Source organism: Diceros bicornis, chromosome 35, assembly GCF_020826845.1.
Source record: "Diceros bicornis minor isolate mBicDic1 chromosome 35, mDicBic1.mat.cur, whole genome shotgun sequence".
In the NCBI taxonomy this organism is placed as follows: domain Eukaryota; kingdom Metazoa; phylum Chordata; class Mammalia; order Perissodactyla; family Rhinocerotidae; genus Diceros; species Diceros bicornis.
In genome coordinates, this window is record NC_080774.1 from 10883814 (window position 1) to 10900441 (window position 16628).

Consider the following 16628-nt stretch of genomic DNA (forward strand, 5'->3'; position numbering starts at 1 on the left):
TCTCTGAAGCCAAAGCTACTGCTGTTGACTACTTCGACCTCAAACCTCCTCCAGTTCTATGAATTCTACAGTTTTGAAGACACTACTGAACTCGGTTGGTTTCCTTTTCAAAAGGAAACTCCAAGTTTTCCAAGCCCCTTCCTTGATGTCCTCTTGGAGCCAAACTTCTTTTGCAGAGAATATTCTATCAGCCAAAACGTGTGTCTTTGTAAGATAAACAGCTGCCTGAAGGATGTATAGGGTAAAATATTTATTTGATTTAAGAAATGTCAGTTAATTAAAATCCCATCCATCAGAGTTTACTTTAGTCAATATGAAGCCAAACAATTTGCCTTACAATTAAATTAGAATTATTCAGACAGTGTGGATGCGGTTTCATTACAGTGCTCCTGGGCTCCCGTGAAACATCTTGGCATTCTGGACGCTTCTGACTGGGTTGATTGCTACTGCATTTTCTTCAGATATTAAAATTATTTTCCAATAAATGCTAATGGGTGAATTATAGTCATCACACACGCTATCTAGCCTGCTGCAGGGGTGATGTGCTAATGCAGATGCTTCTAATGTCTTTCTCCAGTAAATTAAGAAATCTAGTCTTAATTAACTACTGGCTAGCCAGACACACTTACTGCTCTTGTGATTTTCAGATGCCTTCCTCTCCCAGCCTCCTTGAATCCAATCATGATGTTTGAAACACAATTGCGATTGTGTTTGAAAGAATTGAATATGTCCATGCTTCTTGCGTGAGTAGGGCAGTGGTTCAGCTCTTTATGTTGGAAATACGTGGGGAGAAATGCTGGGAAGTTGATACTTCTTTACAGCTTTCGAGTCTGCAAGCCAGAGAGTGGAAACTGAGGCACAAAGAGAGGACATGACCACCTGTGGTTGCACACCCAGTAACTGGAGATGCTAGTCTCCTTTCTAGAATGGAAGAACTTGCTTCCTCAAACTAGGGCACTGCGGGTTCTACTTTTGGATGATCCAGTTACTGCTCAGGGCTCACTGCCCTCCTCAAAGTGCTTCTTGTCCCTCATTGTGTGAAACAACAGAAACCAAGAATGACATTGGCCATGTTACCAATAAGTGATTTCTCTTTAGTGCCCCAAACCCGTTATTCAAATACATAAATGATCAGCTCGATTAATTAATAAACTGAACTGATTGGTCATTTTAATCAAAGCTGTGATTTTACAACTCTACATTGTAGCAGCCTTGTTTTAGATGTGCTGACATAAGATAATGACAGAAAAATAATGGAAGTAGGTCATCATAGTTTAAACCATGTGGTTTTTGCATCCAGAAGTATTGGTATAGTTACGAGATTTCTTTCTCAACTTTATTCATTTTTTATTTCTCTCCTTTCTTTGCCTTCCTTCAGTGATAAAGAACAGTGAGTATTTTATGATGCTTTTATTTTTCTACAAACTGAGTTTTATCTCTTTTCTGATCAAAGTGGCTTGCTCCTAAAGAGAGATGGTTTAAAAAGGAACTAGCAAATTTTACATCCAAAAATAAAATCCAAGTTATTAAAAAAAATACACCCCTTTTGAGAAAAAGATTATGAAATTTCAGAAAGGTATCTTGATAAAAGGATGGAAAGTGTTCCTTAGGAGAGCCCTCAGTTTAATTCTTGTTAGTAATTTGTGGTTTTCAGCAAGTTTATTGACCACTTTCTGTGCCTGTTTCTGCAGCATTTTGCGTGGGAACACTGTTCTTAGATGAAGAAAATGTTAACTCAGATAACTGCTATCATTAATAGAAGATTATGATGGGGCCGGCCTGATGGTGCAAGCAGTTAAGTGCACGCACTCCGCTGCAGTGGCCCGGGGTTCGCAGGTTCAGATCCCGGGCGCACACCCATGCCCTGCTTGTTAAGCCACGCTGTGGCAGCGTCCCATATAAAGTGGAGGAAGATGGGCACAGATGTTAGCTCAGGGCCAATCTTCCTCAAGAAAAAAGGAGAAGATTGGCATCAGATGTTAGCTCAGGGCTAGTCCTCCTCATGAAAAAAAAAAAAAAAGAAGATTATGATGAACAGAACAGAGCTATCGGGAAGTGATGTGCTATACATATGGTCTCTGTCACCTCGCGGGAAGTCAGCCTGATTTCCCAGGGAACTGCCTTTGACTCAGAGGTCCCATCTCTGCTCACAACTTTTGTGTTTTAAATTGGATTCATTTCCTAAATATGCATGACAGATTGGATGCTGAGTCCAATAAATGAACAATCAGGCTGGAAAGCAGGGCTGTATGTGCACGTTCAGAAACTATGGAAAGTCATTTTTACCCTCCCCGTGATGGGGAAGTTATCACAGAGCACAAGCAGAACGCTGGGTCTGGCGTCTGAAGACCCGGGTCTGAGTCTTGCTCTGATGCTCAATGTCAATGTGGCCTTGGGCACTGCCATTCACCTCCTTGAGCTCTGGCTATCTCCTTTGTGAAATGGGTATGATAACTCTGCCCTTCCTCCCTCAGCAGGTGGTGGTAGCATCAAATGAAATGCACAGGAAAGCTTTGTCAACTGTGAGGCACCAAGCAAAGCCAGGGGAAGGTGTGAATCACAACCTTGCCTTACCCTTGTGTATATATATATATAATGTGTGTATACATTATATAAATACATTGTATACATACATTATATATATATATCTTGTATATATACATTGTGTATGTATTTACACACATTGTGTATGAAAATATATATATAGTGTGTGTATATGTATAGATAGCACTTGCATAATTTATTCAGCTTTTTTGGATCCAAATGACCCCACCATCAGGTCCAGAATCCTCTAAAGGTTTCCTTTCTTTTTTTTCCTCTCCCCAAAGCCCCAGTACATAGTTGTATATTCTAGTTGCGGTTGTGGGTCCTTCTAGTTCTTCTATGTGAGCGGCCACCACAGCATGGCTACTGACAGATGAGTGGTGTGGTTCTGCGCCTGGGAACCAAACCCAGGCTGCCGAAGTAGAGCCTCTTGGAGGCTTCCTGAATGCTGAAAGTTGAAAGGTAGAGTGTAGGTTCATCCTCCTTCCCTCCCTCCCTCATCCCCTTCCTCTCCTCCTCCTCCCTTTCTCTCTTCCTCCCTTCAGTAACAAATACTCACCAAGTTCCTACTACATGTCAAGCAGTGTGCTAGGCAGCAGGGATACAGAGACAGCCGAAGTATGACTGTGTGTCCAGTGGGGTCTACAAACAAATAAAGAGCCAGTCCCTAGCAAATACTCTCCAGTGTGCAAGGAGCTATACTAGCAGAATCACAGTGGGCTGTGAGAGCACGAGGGCAGGCACCTAGCCCAGACGTGGGGGTCATGACGGGAGAGCTTCCAGGAAGAAGTGGTGTGTAAGCTGAAACCAGGTGAATGAGGAACAAGATGGAGACAAGACAGAGGAGTTCCAGGTAGAGGAACAGCATGTGCAAAGTCCAAATATGACAGAGAGCATGGAGTTTTAGGAGAACTGAGTGGACCTCAGTCTGGCTTAGAATATTAGCAGAAGCCCGAGATTCCCTTGGCATTCTGAAGGGGGTGGGGGAGCCACGGCATCCTTTCTGTGCCCCCTTTAGTCTGGGAGGGGTGTATTTCATCCAAAAGGGCCTCAGTACCAGCAGGGCATGTGTGAAGCATTCTGTGGTGTGGCTGCCCCTCCTTCCCCATCCTTTCCTTCAGGATTCATTAAAATCTCATTCACTGAGCTGTAAAGAGACTTCCTGCTGACACCTGCCCGTGTCGGCGTCCTGGGGGAAGGGGGGATAAGAAGAAGAAAGGGCAGAGAAAGGATTAATTTTCTGCACACCACCACTGCTTAATGCTTCAGAGCCTTTGTGCCCCAACAGCACTTCCATCATCCCACTCCTTTTGGGAGTTATCATTTATTAATAGACACATCTGGTGGGTATTTATTATGTGACTATTGTGAGCATGAAGCGTAGAACCAAGGTGGGAGGCCAGAAGTTGGTGGGAGTCTGCCTTTGCAGTATTTTAGGGAGAAACATCAGTGAGGGGCTTCCACCTGGCGTCAGGACTCATTTCCTTTCGTGTGAGAGGCCACCAGTGCTGGTTTTGGTGGATGCATTCCTTCTGACCCTCTCTAGATGACCTAAGCAGGTACATTCAGGTGGTGGATGAAGCATGTCTAGAATGCTAGTTTCTCCAGCCTCTGACCTTACTCCCTCCCACATATTTCTCTGCAATTCCCTTCCTTCTTCTGAGTGTCAGTCATCTGGAAAATGAGCAGGTCAACTGCAATGATCTTGAGGCTTTTTGTTAGCAGCAAAACTCTTTTTCAGAAGAGTTTTATTTTATTCAGAAGGTGAATATATAAGACAGATAAGAGTGGAGCTGGATAAAGGCCTTTCGTGGTTGAAAACATTAAATAAATCATGGTAAACTTTATGCAACTGTAATTTAAAATAAAACCAAACTGTAAAATAAATGTAGGGATTCTAACAATCTTCACATTTTTTTGTTATTGTTGCCATCGTGGATACTATATCAGTTAGCTTTTGGTGTGTAACAAACCATCTTAAAGCTCAATGGCATAGAACAATTATTTATTCTCAGGGATCTGGGCTTAGCTGGTGGCTCCGCTGATCTTGGCTGGGCTCGCTCCTGCATCAAAGAGTTGGCTGATCTAGGATGGCTGTCGCTAGAATGACTCAGCTCTGCTCCACATGTCTCTCATCCTCCACTGTGCTGTCCTGGGCTTGTTGTCATGGTGATAGCAGAGGCCTCACAGAGGAAGCAGAGACACACAGGCCTTTGCAGGCTTAGCCTGGGGACTGGCACACCATCACTCTCCTGCATTTTATTGACCAAAGCATGTCGTAAGTGCAGGAAGGATTCAAGGGGTAGGGAAATAGACTCCGATTCTTTGGTGACAGCAATTTCAAATTCACTTGGCAAAGCACTTGGATACTTAGAAGGGTGAAGTATTGAGGTCATCAATGCAATAAACCATATTTCATGCTTTTATTAAATATCAACTATTAAATCATTTAAATTTTTTTCTCCTTATTTTCTTTACTGGTATCCTTGCTTTGCTAGTGTTGGGAACCCAGCATTGCCAACTGGCTGAAGTGAGAATGGAGGGTTCCCTGCCTACTCTGTCCCTCTATGCCTCACTCCCCTGCAGCCCTTTGAGATCCCTCCAGGGAACTGCAGAGCAGTTTGAAAACAGTTTTGGGGAATAGAAGGCAGGTTTCTCCAGGAGGCATTGTCCTAAGCATGTGAGTAAGAGTGGAGACAGGCCAGCCCTCTTTGCCCTGACCTGTCTCAGCCAGTAAGCCAGGGCTCTCTTCATGCAGCCTCTGAGGGTCAGGAGTAGCCTCTGAGGGTCCCAGCAGAAAACAGACATGAAATCATTCCAGATGATTAACAGATCAGGAAACTGACGTTCAGAGTGGTGCAGAGCCCCAGTATACACTGCTAGTAAGCGGCAGATCCGGGACTCCAATCTTGAGCTCCGCCAGGTCAAGTTGGTGCACAGTAGGCCCTCTGGGTATTTTCTGGATTGGACACAATGCTCTGAGTAACTTGTCCAACAAAGCGATACTTTGGTCTCCAGCTTTGGTCTTTGACAAGATCCCACCACTGGATTCTGGTCTTAAGGAGGCGGAGCTGGAATCCTATGCCCAGAGGCCTTTGGCAGAGAAGCTACCATCCTGTTAGAGGAGGATTCTCAAGGCACCCATGCTCACAGTGCTCCCCAGCCCAGGGAAGGCCCAGAAAGGCCCATTGTCTCCCTTGAGAACAAAGCCTTTGGTTTGAAAAGACATCCCGTTTCCCTCTGTTTGCTTTTGAAATTAAAACATGAAAATCCACAGGAGGCTTGTGGGTCCCCACTGAGACCAATCGGCGACATTTTCAAACACTGGATGAGCTGTTTGTCAACTGCGTGTTTTGGAGCAGAGGATGGGGGAAGGGTTTGGAGAGATGCCGGCAGCCTCCAGCAGGCCTTCTGCTCGTCTGCAGATGGAGGCAATTATCCTAGGCGGGGCCTCTTGGGAACCCCCATCCCTGCTTATGGTTTTGGAGCCATGCGTGTCCAACAGCACCTGTTTCCTGCGCACACTGACCCCAACGAGTTGTGTGTTGGGGTGAGAGGCGCTGGCTTCAGGTCTGGCCCATTGCTGACCGTGACCAGACTGTGAGCTGCAGGAACGTGCCCTGGGAGGGGTCTCCACAGGGTATGAGGCCAGTGTCTCATCTGTGCTCTGCTTTGGTCACTGAGTTGCTTCGTAAAGGCGGGAAATGAATGGAGGGGGTCAGAAGAGAATGAAGGAAGAGCAGTAGGAACAAAGGAAGGAAGAATAGGGGCAGTTGAGACATCCATTTCCACGGAAACCAGAGGGACCAGGGGAGGGGGTGGATTGGCTTATGACTGAGGCCCTTTGGGAAGGATGGGTGGTCTTCATTATGCAGGAGTCCAATGTATCCTTTAAAAATAATGGGAAGAGGGGCCGGCCCCGTGGCGTAGCGGTTAAGTGCACGCGCTCCGCTGCTGGTGGCCCGGGTTCAGATCCCGGGCGCGCACCGATGCACTGCTTCTCCGGCCATGCTGAGACCACGTCCCACATAAAGTGGAGGAAGATGGGCAGGATGTTAGCTGAGGGCCAGTCTTCCTCAGCAGAAAGAGGAGGATTGGCATGGATGTTAGCTCAGGGCTGATCTTCCTCACGAAAAAAACAAATAATGGGAAGAAACATCAGGCTGGGGGATATTAGCACACTGTAAGGAAGATCTTTCCAACAGACTCCTTATGAGAGAGTGAGGTCTCCATCATGGGGAGAATCCAAGCAAGGCTGGAAGGACTGTGCTAGGGAGGCTGTGTCAGACAGACTTTAGGATGATTCCCAGTGGTCCCCACCTGCTGGGGTTCATGCCTTTGTGTAATTCCCTCTCCTCGAGTGTAAGCAGGACCTGGAACATGTTTCTAACCTATAGAATATGGCAAAGAGGATGGGCTGTCACCCTCAGGATCACATTAGGTTATATAGGACTCTGTCTCAGTCAACAGGAGCTAGAGATTCACCTTGCAGGCTTGAAGAAGGAAGCGGCCCACAGGATGAAGTTGAAGTCCACTTGGTTAGGAACTGCAGGCTGCCTCCAGGACCTGGGGTGGCCTCTTGCTAACAACTAACAAAAAGCTGGGCCCTCAGTCACAACCACTGGAAGGAAATGAATTCTACCAACAACCCAGATTTGCCTGGACGCTGATTCTTCTCCCGTCAAGCCCGCAGATGAGAATGCAGCCCAGCCCACAGCTGATTGCAGTCTTGTGATACGCTGAGCTAAGCTGGGCCTGGACTCCTGATGCGGAAACTGTGAGATGATAAATGTGCGTTGTTTTAAGCCCCTACATTTGTATTAATTTGTTATGCAGTAATAGAAAATGAATACAGACACTATAGATGGGGCTCTATGCCCCGCCATGTCTATCCTCCAGCTGGGCTGGTTTTTCCAGTTATCTATGCTGCAGAACAAATACCTCAAACTTAGCAGCTTAAAATGACAGAAACCATCTATCGCATCTCAGTTTCTGTGAGCAGGAATTTGAGAGTGGCCTGGCTGGTAGTTCTGGCTCGGGTGACTCAGGCAGTTGTGTCTTATGTCAGCTGGGGCTGCGGTCATCGAGGGCTTGACGGGGCTAGAGGATCCACTCACACACCTGGATCATGGGGTGCTGGCTGTTGGCTGGGGGCCTCAGTTCCTCTCCACATAGCCTCTCCACAGAGATGGTTTAGCATCCTCACGACATGGCAGCCAGCTTCCCCTAGAGCGTGTGACCCAAGACACCAAGGCGGAAGCTGCAGTGTCCTTTATGACCTCGCCTTGGAAGTCACACACTGCCACTCCCACTGTACTTAGTTGTCACACAGGACCAGCAGGAGTTCAGTGTGGGAGGGGACCACACGGCGTGGGGGTGTGACTACTGGGGGCAGGGGTCCTTGCGGACTGTCTTGTAGGCTGGCTACCCTGTTGATCTTCCTGAACCTCCCCGGACACGCTGCCCACTCTCTCAGTCCAGGCCTTTGCAAAGCCCATTCCCTCTGCCGGGTCCAATCTCTTCCTCTGCTTTCCCTCACCATCTCCAGCTTGTCTTCAAGGCCTCAGCAGGAGCAGCCATAACTCTGTGGGGCCTGAAGCTTCTATTATTTAAGGGGCCTTCTTCAAGATAAAGCAGACAAAACATCTTGCTTTTGCAAATTTTTCAGATCACATGACCATTACTAGGGCCCTTCCCAGGGTCTTGGAAGGTGCCCACGCCAACAAAGGGTCCCAATTTAAGCTTTGCCAGCGTCACAATAAGTCCTGTGCGGGGGCTCAGAGTAGATGTCACTTCCTCAGAGAGCTCTCCTTGGTCCCCTAGACTAAGTAACTGCCATTGCTTTCATCTCCCCATGGGTCACACTTAGAATTAGACATTTAACATCCCTTTTGGCCACAAGGGACCATGTCTTATTCAAAAACTCTTTAAGTGCTTCGTCTCAGACACTATTCTAAATGCTATTGACATAACAGTGACCCAGACCCAGACAGGGACCCTGCCCTCCTGGAACCTACATTCTGGTGGGGAAGAGAGGCAATAAACAGGTAAACAACAAAAATTGTAAAAAGATAATTTCAATTAGTGATGGGGGCAATGAATAAAGTGAACCTGGGCAACGGGAGATCAGACACGGCCTCTCTGAGGAGCTGACATTTGAGCCGACACCTGAATGATGAGAAGGAGCCAGCCATGGTGGGGATCTGGGGAGATAAGTGTTCCTGGAAGAGGGGACAGCAAGTGCAAAGGCCCTGAGGCAAAAACAAGGTTTAGGTGTTCAAGATCGAGCAGGGAGGCCAATGTGGCTGGACTGTAGTGAAGGGAGAGCAGGGAGGCGATGAGGACAGAGAGGCAGGTTAAGGTCAGATCAGGTAGGACTTTGCAGATGGGCGAGAAGACTAGGTTTTATTTTTATTAAAGTCAAATTCACATAATATAAATTAACCATTTTAAAGTGTGCAATTCAGTGGCATTTAGCATATTCACAATGTTGTGCAGCCACCACTCTCTGCAGTTCTGGGTTTTATTCTAAGTCAGTGAGAAGCTGTTGGAGGGTTTTGAGCCGGGTGGTTGAGCGTGTTTGGCACCTGTTCATCCCGAGTCCCCTGGGCTCCAAGGCAAGGTGTGTTTCCACCAGAATTCCCCCAGGCCACGCCCTCCTTCCCTTTTTCACAGCGAGACTTGTCCCAAGACTTCTGCTTCCCTTTGCTTTCGCAGTCTTCCTTCTCTGCTCTGCAGAACAAACCAGCTGAGGTGGGAGGATGGTGGGGAGGAGGGGAGGGAGGAAGATGGGGCTTTTGATTTCCAACTTTGAGCGTCAAAAGGCAATTTTGTGCCTGCTGACGTGACTAGAGCAGTGGAAGTAACATAGGCTGGCAGCTGACGGGGTGCTGGCTCCTGAAGACTCACGGCTACTGATTTTTTCCCTAATAGGGGCAAGAATTCCTGGTGGTGTTTAACCCTGCGTTCCACTTGGGTGACGTGCCTCAGTGCCCCGGGGCGTGGACCAGGTCATTAGTGGAGAAGATAGTAATTTTCCATAGACCACAGCATTAGCTCTCCACCCAGCAGCCTCTGGTCCTCTGTACCGGCACCAGGGCTCTGTGGGCAGGTGTTCAATTCCCTGCTACCGTGGAGGTTAAGTGTGCAGGCCACCCGGGGCTGAATCCCGCCTCTGCCACTTCCCAACCGGGTGACCTTGGGCAAGTGGTCTAATTTCTCCACATCTGAGTCTCCTCACCAGTAAATAGCAACAACAATCCTGCCTTGTAGGGATGTTGTGAGGATTAAATGAAATAAGTTGGACATACAGTAGGGATGATGTGAGGAATAATGAGGTAATGTGGGCACACAGTAGGGATTTTGTGAGGAGTAATGTGGTAATGTGGGCACACAGCAGGGATGACATGAGGACTAAATGCAGTAACACAGGCATGCAATAGGGACGTTGTGAGGATCAAATGAGGTAACATGGGCACCCAGTGGGTGCTATGTCAGTGTTTGCTGTAAAAAAAAAAAAAAAGAAAAGAAAAGCCAGGAAGAGCACCGGGTGGAACTCAAAATGCTACGGGAGCTTTTGAGGCTGGTGATCTGGCTGTTTGTGTGAAATCAAGCGATGTTTATAAAGCTAGTTGGCAACTAGTTTAAATTTATTTAAAAAAAAAAATCTTTGGCCCAAACAAAACATCTGTGCCAGGCAGGGGCTGGGGTCAACCTGGACCCAGGGCTTCAGACCGCCCTCCCGGAATTGTTTCCACTCCAGCTATGGAGTCTGCTGTTCTGGATTCTTTTCCTGAGAACAGCGCTGCCCTCCAGGTTTCCATGAGCTGCCTGCAAATGCCGCTTACGGGGCATCTACCATGTGCTAAGCCCTTAGTGAACAGAAACTCGTCAGAACCCTGTGAGGGAGGGACGTGTGTCCCATTGTACAGATGAGCAAACTGAGACTCCGGGAGACATGACTCTTTTGCGCAGAGTCTCCCAGCAGGGATTTGAACTGACTGACCAGACTCCAGGGGCCACAGCCTAACCACTACTCTATCCCGCCTTCTGGGTTTCCCTCCAGCCTCATGCCTTTTCCCACACTGCCTTTCAGGCTCCAGGCAGGCTGGTCCGGCCGCCCCAGTGGTCAGCCCGACAGACAGCGGAAGCAGGAAGAGCTGACGGATGAGGAGAAGGAAATCATCAACAGGGTGATTGCTCGCGCGGAGAAGATGGAAGAGCTGGAGCGGGAACGAATCGGGTGAGGCCTGACCCTTCCCGTCCGTTCCGAGAGCTACCAAGGCAGGAGGCCGGGAGGCCGGGAGGCCGTGATGCTCAGCGGGTATGCTGGGTGGGGCAGGGCTGCCTTTGGCGTTTGTCGTCTGCGACACGCCAGGCCACCCACCAGGCACGAGGTGGGAGAGCTGGAAGGGGAGACAAGAGAACAGAGGAGAGAGGGGGCCGGCGTGCTGGGGAGGGGACTTGTTGGCTTGGGGAAGCGGGATCCTCTGATGGCGAGATGGGAGAGCGTCGCTGAGGCTGGGTGCCTGTGTGTGAGCACAGGGTGTCTTCGCCAATTTCAGCTGCGTAGAAATATGCTCTAGAGACGTTGGCCGTGCAGATGCCAGAACGTACGGCTGAAGGAGAGGTGAGGAGGAGAGAGAGTACGTGTCTAAGGGCAGTACGCAAACTAGCCCGTTTGAAATGAATTATATAAGAGGATTGGAGAAGTCGATCCCGAAAGGGGAGCCAACGTGAGACTGAGGCAGCAGAGGTTAACCCGGTGGATCTGGACTCGAAGACCCCGGGTTCCGTCCAGCTCCCCACTTGCCCGCTGTGGATCCTGGGCATGCCGCTGCACCTCTCTGAGCCTCGTTTGCTCACGAGTAGAGTAGGGGGAATAACAGTAATTATCCCACAGGAGTGTGGCAAGCAGTAAGTGGAATGACGCGTGGACAGTTCCTGGTCCAGGCCCTGGTCATACTTTGTGTGTCATAAATGGTAAGAAGGAGCAAAAAAGTGGGGCTCAGAGGGCAGAGATTTAAAAAATGTGTATAGGAGAGAAGCAAGGGATGTAAGAAGGATGTGTGACCCGTGTGTCAGAGAGTGACAAAACCTGAGCAAAGACAGTGCTAGAGAGAGAGGGAGCGGTATGTGGGTGGGCTTGAGACGAGAGGAGTGGGGGATGTGGCTGATCCTCAGAGAGGGGAGGCGAGAGGGGAGGAGAGGAGAGGAGAAGAGAGGAGAGGGAGCGTGTGTGTAGGGGGGGCTCCTGGCATGGGTGGAAACTTTGGCTTCAAGAATGCCAGGCCCCCAGAGTGGCCCCCCAAGACTGGGATCTCAAATAGGAAATGGGAGGGGGTGCTGGGGTGCCTCTTCCTCCCCAGCCCCCTCCCCAGGCCCTTCTGCCAGGGGCAGCCTTTGCCAACTGCTTACAACTGATTTAGGCCCAGAGGTGCCCGGTTATCTCCCGCCCACACACTCAGCTCGGGGTTAAGAGGTTCTTGGATGGAAAACGATGTTATGAACACGCAGGAAGTGGGGGCCTTTGGTTTGAGCCTCTGCAGATCATTTTACTCAGGGCGGGCTGGGGAGATCTGAGGTGCTGTTGACAGTTGACAAATGCCCACCACAGCCTGTGTCAGCTTTGTGCTCCACTCGCTGTCAGCTTCTTTGGAAACTTGCTGAAGGGGTGGGTCTCGAGGGGCCTGCTTATAGGGTTCAGTTGTTATCTTGCTTTTTGAAAGCTCTATCAGGAGTGGGGAGTTGTCCAGGCTGGAGCTCTTGGACCGTGCACACGCGTGTGTGTGTGTGTCTGTGTGTGAGTGTGTGTCCACTTCACCCAACAGTGGGGCTCAGCCCCTCGGAAAGGAGGGACATGGATGTCAAGGGTGAACACTTGGAAGCAAGAATTCCTCTCCTCCTTTTTCCTGCGTAGCACTTACACCGGCTAACATCTTTTGTATTTGACGCATTTAGTTTGACTCTCTCCCTGTTAGATTATAAGATTCCTGAGCATAGAGGGTTTTGCCTGTTTTGTTCACCTCGCCACTGGGAGGCAGAGGATGCTACCTCCCAATTTCTTTCTACGTCTCCTGTGGCCAAGAGCCTGGAGAGTTTAGAATCTTGTAGTCCAGGGTCCAAGTTCTCAGGGAGGGCACTCTGATTGGCTGGGTTATGTCAGGCTCTATCCCTTGTGCAATCAGCTGTGCCCAGGGGTGCCGACCATGTTGTACAAACATGGCCACTGGGCTGCCTCTGGGGGCAAAGTTAAGGGGATCTTTGTGGACTGAGCAGATACAAGCTTGAACATTCTAGAACATTCTAGCTGGGTTCCCTGCCTTGTCCTCTATGTCTTACCACATTGCCTCGACTAACCCAGTGGCATGGTGGAATAGCCGGTGACTAATCCCTGAGGCCCCAGAGTCAGAGAGACCTGGGTTCAAATTCCAGCTCTGCCCCTTACTCCCTGTGTGACCTTAGGTAAGCAACTTTACCTCTCTGTGCCTCAGTTTCCTCATCTGCAAAATGGGGATAACATTAGCACGTACTTCTCAGTGAGTGTTTAATTAGCATGCAAAGGATTACCGTGGCGCCTGGCACAGAGCGCATGCTCAATGGTGGCCATCATTTAACAATACATTTGCTGGGGAAGCTCAGGTTTTGACACTGGCCAAGGCCTGTGTTCTAGAGTTACGCCCTGAGACTCCTGTTTGGCAAGCCCTGGAATTCTGGCAGCCCCTGGCTTCCCCTGCAGGAGATTTGAGAGGCTTCCGAGGAAGCTGGGGCCAAGCCCTTGGTGACACAGTGTCCCTTTGCTGAGATGGTGTGCTTTCTGCCAGAGCAGGGAGGATGGTCCCAGAGGATTCTGGCAGTGGCTGTTTTCCTGCACCTTCCAGCAGCCAGCCCTTGCTGGTAGCATCGCCAGAAGCAAACCCAACACTATTTGTGTCCTGTGAGCTCGTACCTGCCCTCATTCTGTTCTACCCATGCTTCCCTGGGAGGGGATCAGAGCGGAGTCAGATGAAAGCAAAGCCACACATCAGACATGGAGTGAGGCTGAAAACGGGCGCCATCGGGGCTCCACTTCAGAACCTGAGGCTCTCAGAATATGAGGCCTTCGGGGCCTCAGTTTCCCCACCCATCCAATGAGGCTGGTCTGTCTGATTCTCAGAATCCTTCCTGCTCAGACTCTGCAGTATTTGGGGGTGTCTGGTAGAGGACCCCGTACCATGTTGTTGGCTGCTCCTCTCAGAGCAAATGAGCTCCTTCTAGCTGTTAAAGTGGCGGATGTGTCTGGGAACCCTTCTGGGTTCAGACACAAGCTCTATGATGCTCAAGCTTCTTGTCTATTAGCTGAGAAAGCCGTCTGGGAGGGATGTGAAATCATCGTTAATAAACATAATAACTAATCATCATAGTGGGTACCATTTATTGAGCACCTGCTGTGTGCCAAGCTCTGAACCTAAAGCTTCATATGGATTAACTCATTAACTGCTCCTCTCAATCTTATCAGGTAGGTGCCATTATCATCCCCATTTTGCTGGTGAGGAAACTGAGGTTTAGAGAGGTTAAGCCACCTGCCCAAGGTCACATAGGGTCAAGATGTGACCTGTCTGGCTGACTTGCAGAATTTTGCTCTTAACTATTAGGTGTCTTTCCTGAAGTCTTGGCCTCAAATTCATAGACTCTGCAGAACACGAAAATTTTAAAAGCTCAGGTTTGGAGGGGATATTTGGGGATCTGGGAGCTGGAACCCCCTCAGTGCTGGCCCAGTGATTTCTTCGGGATCTCATTAACCTGTTTGTACCTTCAGAGCTACCATAACTGGTCTCCATGCTCCCGCGGCTCTGCGAGTTCCATGGGAGAATCACCCTCAGGCCTCCCAGGGGGCACTGCCTCTCTGGGGCAGTTTTGCTAGAGTTAGCCACCCCAGGGAGCCCCAGGCCCTGCAGCGGTCCAAAGCTGGTTCTCCCCCTGGAGCCTCACTGCTTCTGCCCAAGGGCTTGTCTAAACCCTCTCTCACCACTCAGCCCTCAACCCAGCTCGGCTCTCTTCAGATCCCCGGGGAGAGATGGTGGCCAGAAGGGAAACTCATTAAACAGCCTCCTTTTGCCCCCACCTTCCTTGTTCAAGTGCTAAGCGGGAGGGATCTCAGAGTTTATTTTGCATGCCCTCACTGCTCCAGACTTTCTATATTAGTCAGGACACTTTGCTTGCAAGAGAGGAAATTAATTCCAGCTGGGTTGTTTCAGTTATCTATTGCTGCCTAACAAACCACCCCAGACTCAGTGACTCAAAGCAACAACGGTATATTATTTTTCACGATTCTGTGGGTTGAGAATTCAGGCAGGGTTTTCTGATCTGTGTGGCATGGGCTGGGGTCGCTCAGTCAGCTGCATTCAGCTGGTGGCTGGGCTGGACTGCAAGGTCCAAGAAACCACCACTCCCAAGTCTGTGCTTCAGTGCTCTCTGTGTGGTCCTCTCCCTCCACGGGATCTTTCCTTATGCAGTAGTCTAGCCTGAGCTCCTTTACTTGGCATGGATCTCAAGAGAGCAAAGATGGAGGTTGCCAGGGTTCTTAATAGCTAGTCTAGAACTGGTAGGGCATCACCCCACCACATTCTGTTGGAGAGGGGAAATAGATCCCATCTCCTTCTGGGAAGAATGACTTATGCATCCAGGGAAGGAAGGCATTAACGGTGACCATCTTTGGAGACTCTACCAGATTATGCAAAAAGGAAAATTTCATATCAAGATTCAGAGATATCTCAAGGGATCCAAGGGCAGGAACACAGCCTGGCCTCATGAAAGATCTGCTTCTCATCCCACATGTTAGAAAACATGCCCATTCTACTCCTCCCCAGCTGTTATGGCTCTTCGTAGTCCTAATTCCAAATTCCCAGGGAAGGAACTCTGACTGGCTCAGCTCAGCCTGAGTGCCCACCCCTCATCCAATCAGCTGTGGCCAGAGGTGCCAGGTTATACAAACATGGCTTCTCCTGAGTGTGCAAAGGGCCTCTGTGAGTTGGATGGACACCCAAGGGGTGTCCACAGGACTTTTAGAGTGTATTAAGTCTGGAATTAAACATCTGCCTGGGGAAATTTGTGTTCGCGTGTTTTGTTTTTGTTTTTCCCCAGTGGTGGGTCCCTCTGCGTCCTTGTAATATTTCCTTCTGTCCAGAGCCTCTCAGAGGCATTCACTCACGTATCCTGCCTGCAAAGGGACAGGCAGCCAGGTGGCTTCCATTCGAGGTCAACTTCCCTAAACAGATGGGCCCAAAAAAGTAATTAGGATTTGTCATTAACCTTGGTGTCCAGACGCTGTGATAGAGGAGGAAGACAGAGAGATGCGGGGAGACCTGTGGTTGACAGAATCTGTTGGGTTCCTGTCACCTCCCCATCACAGTCCCACCATCCCCTATATTTTTGGCACAGAATTTTTCCAAAATGTGGCCAGAGGGAGAGGTGAGTAATAACGCTTGGAACTTGCTACATCTAATTAGTCTTTGCTATGGTTTGACCAGCCAACAAAAAGCCAGACCATACTCTCCTCTTTCTAAAGGAGGATCCCACACACACATTTTTTTTTTTGACCTGGAGTCCTTGACATTCTGTGGATAAGATTCAGGGACTCTGGGGCTTCCTGATATTATAGACACATTTATGCATGTGTCTGTGTGCATTTTTTGAGAAGAAATGTTCATAGATTTCATCAGGTTTGGGGGAGACGCTGAACCCCTGATGTTAAGAACTGCTGAGTAGTACCCCAGTGTTCCCAGGGGTTGGATCAACACTTTCTAATGTTCTACAGCCTTAATGCTTTATGGAATGTGTGTGTACAAGGTGAACGTGGCAATCTTCTTAATTCCTTAGTTAGCCCAGGGCCTGGAGAACAAATGAGTAGGTGTTGAATGAACAGTACACGTTGAGTGACCCTGAACCCAGCTGACTGGGCTTCTCATGGAATCACTTTGACCTCACAGTGTGAGGTTGGACTGTGTGGTCTCCAAGGACCTCAGCCCAGGGTTTTTCAACCTCAGCAATGTTTACATTTAGGGACAGATAATACTTTGTGGTGGGATTGTCCTGTGCCTTGTAGG

General features: G+C 49.0%; 1 protein-coding gene across 1 annotated transcript in view; it reads left to right on the forward strand.

The window, feature by feature from the left end:
- RPH3A (rabphilin 3A) overlaps positions 1 to 16628 on the forward strand; it is a 95808-nt gene that overhangs the window by 35357 nt on the left and 43823 nt on the right. Inside the window, exon 3 of the mRNA XM_058532274.1 lies at positions 10640 to 10786. Coding sequence (XP_058388257.1) covers positions 10640 to 10786 — 147 coding nt within the window. The remainder of the gene's footprint in view (positions 1 to 10639; positions 10787 to 16628) is intronic.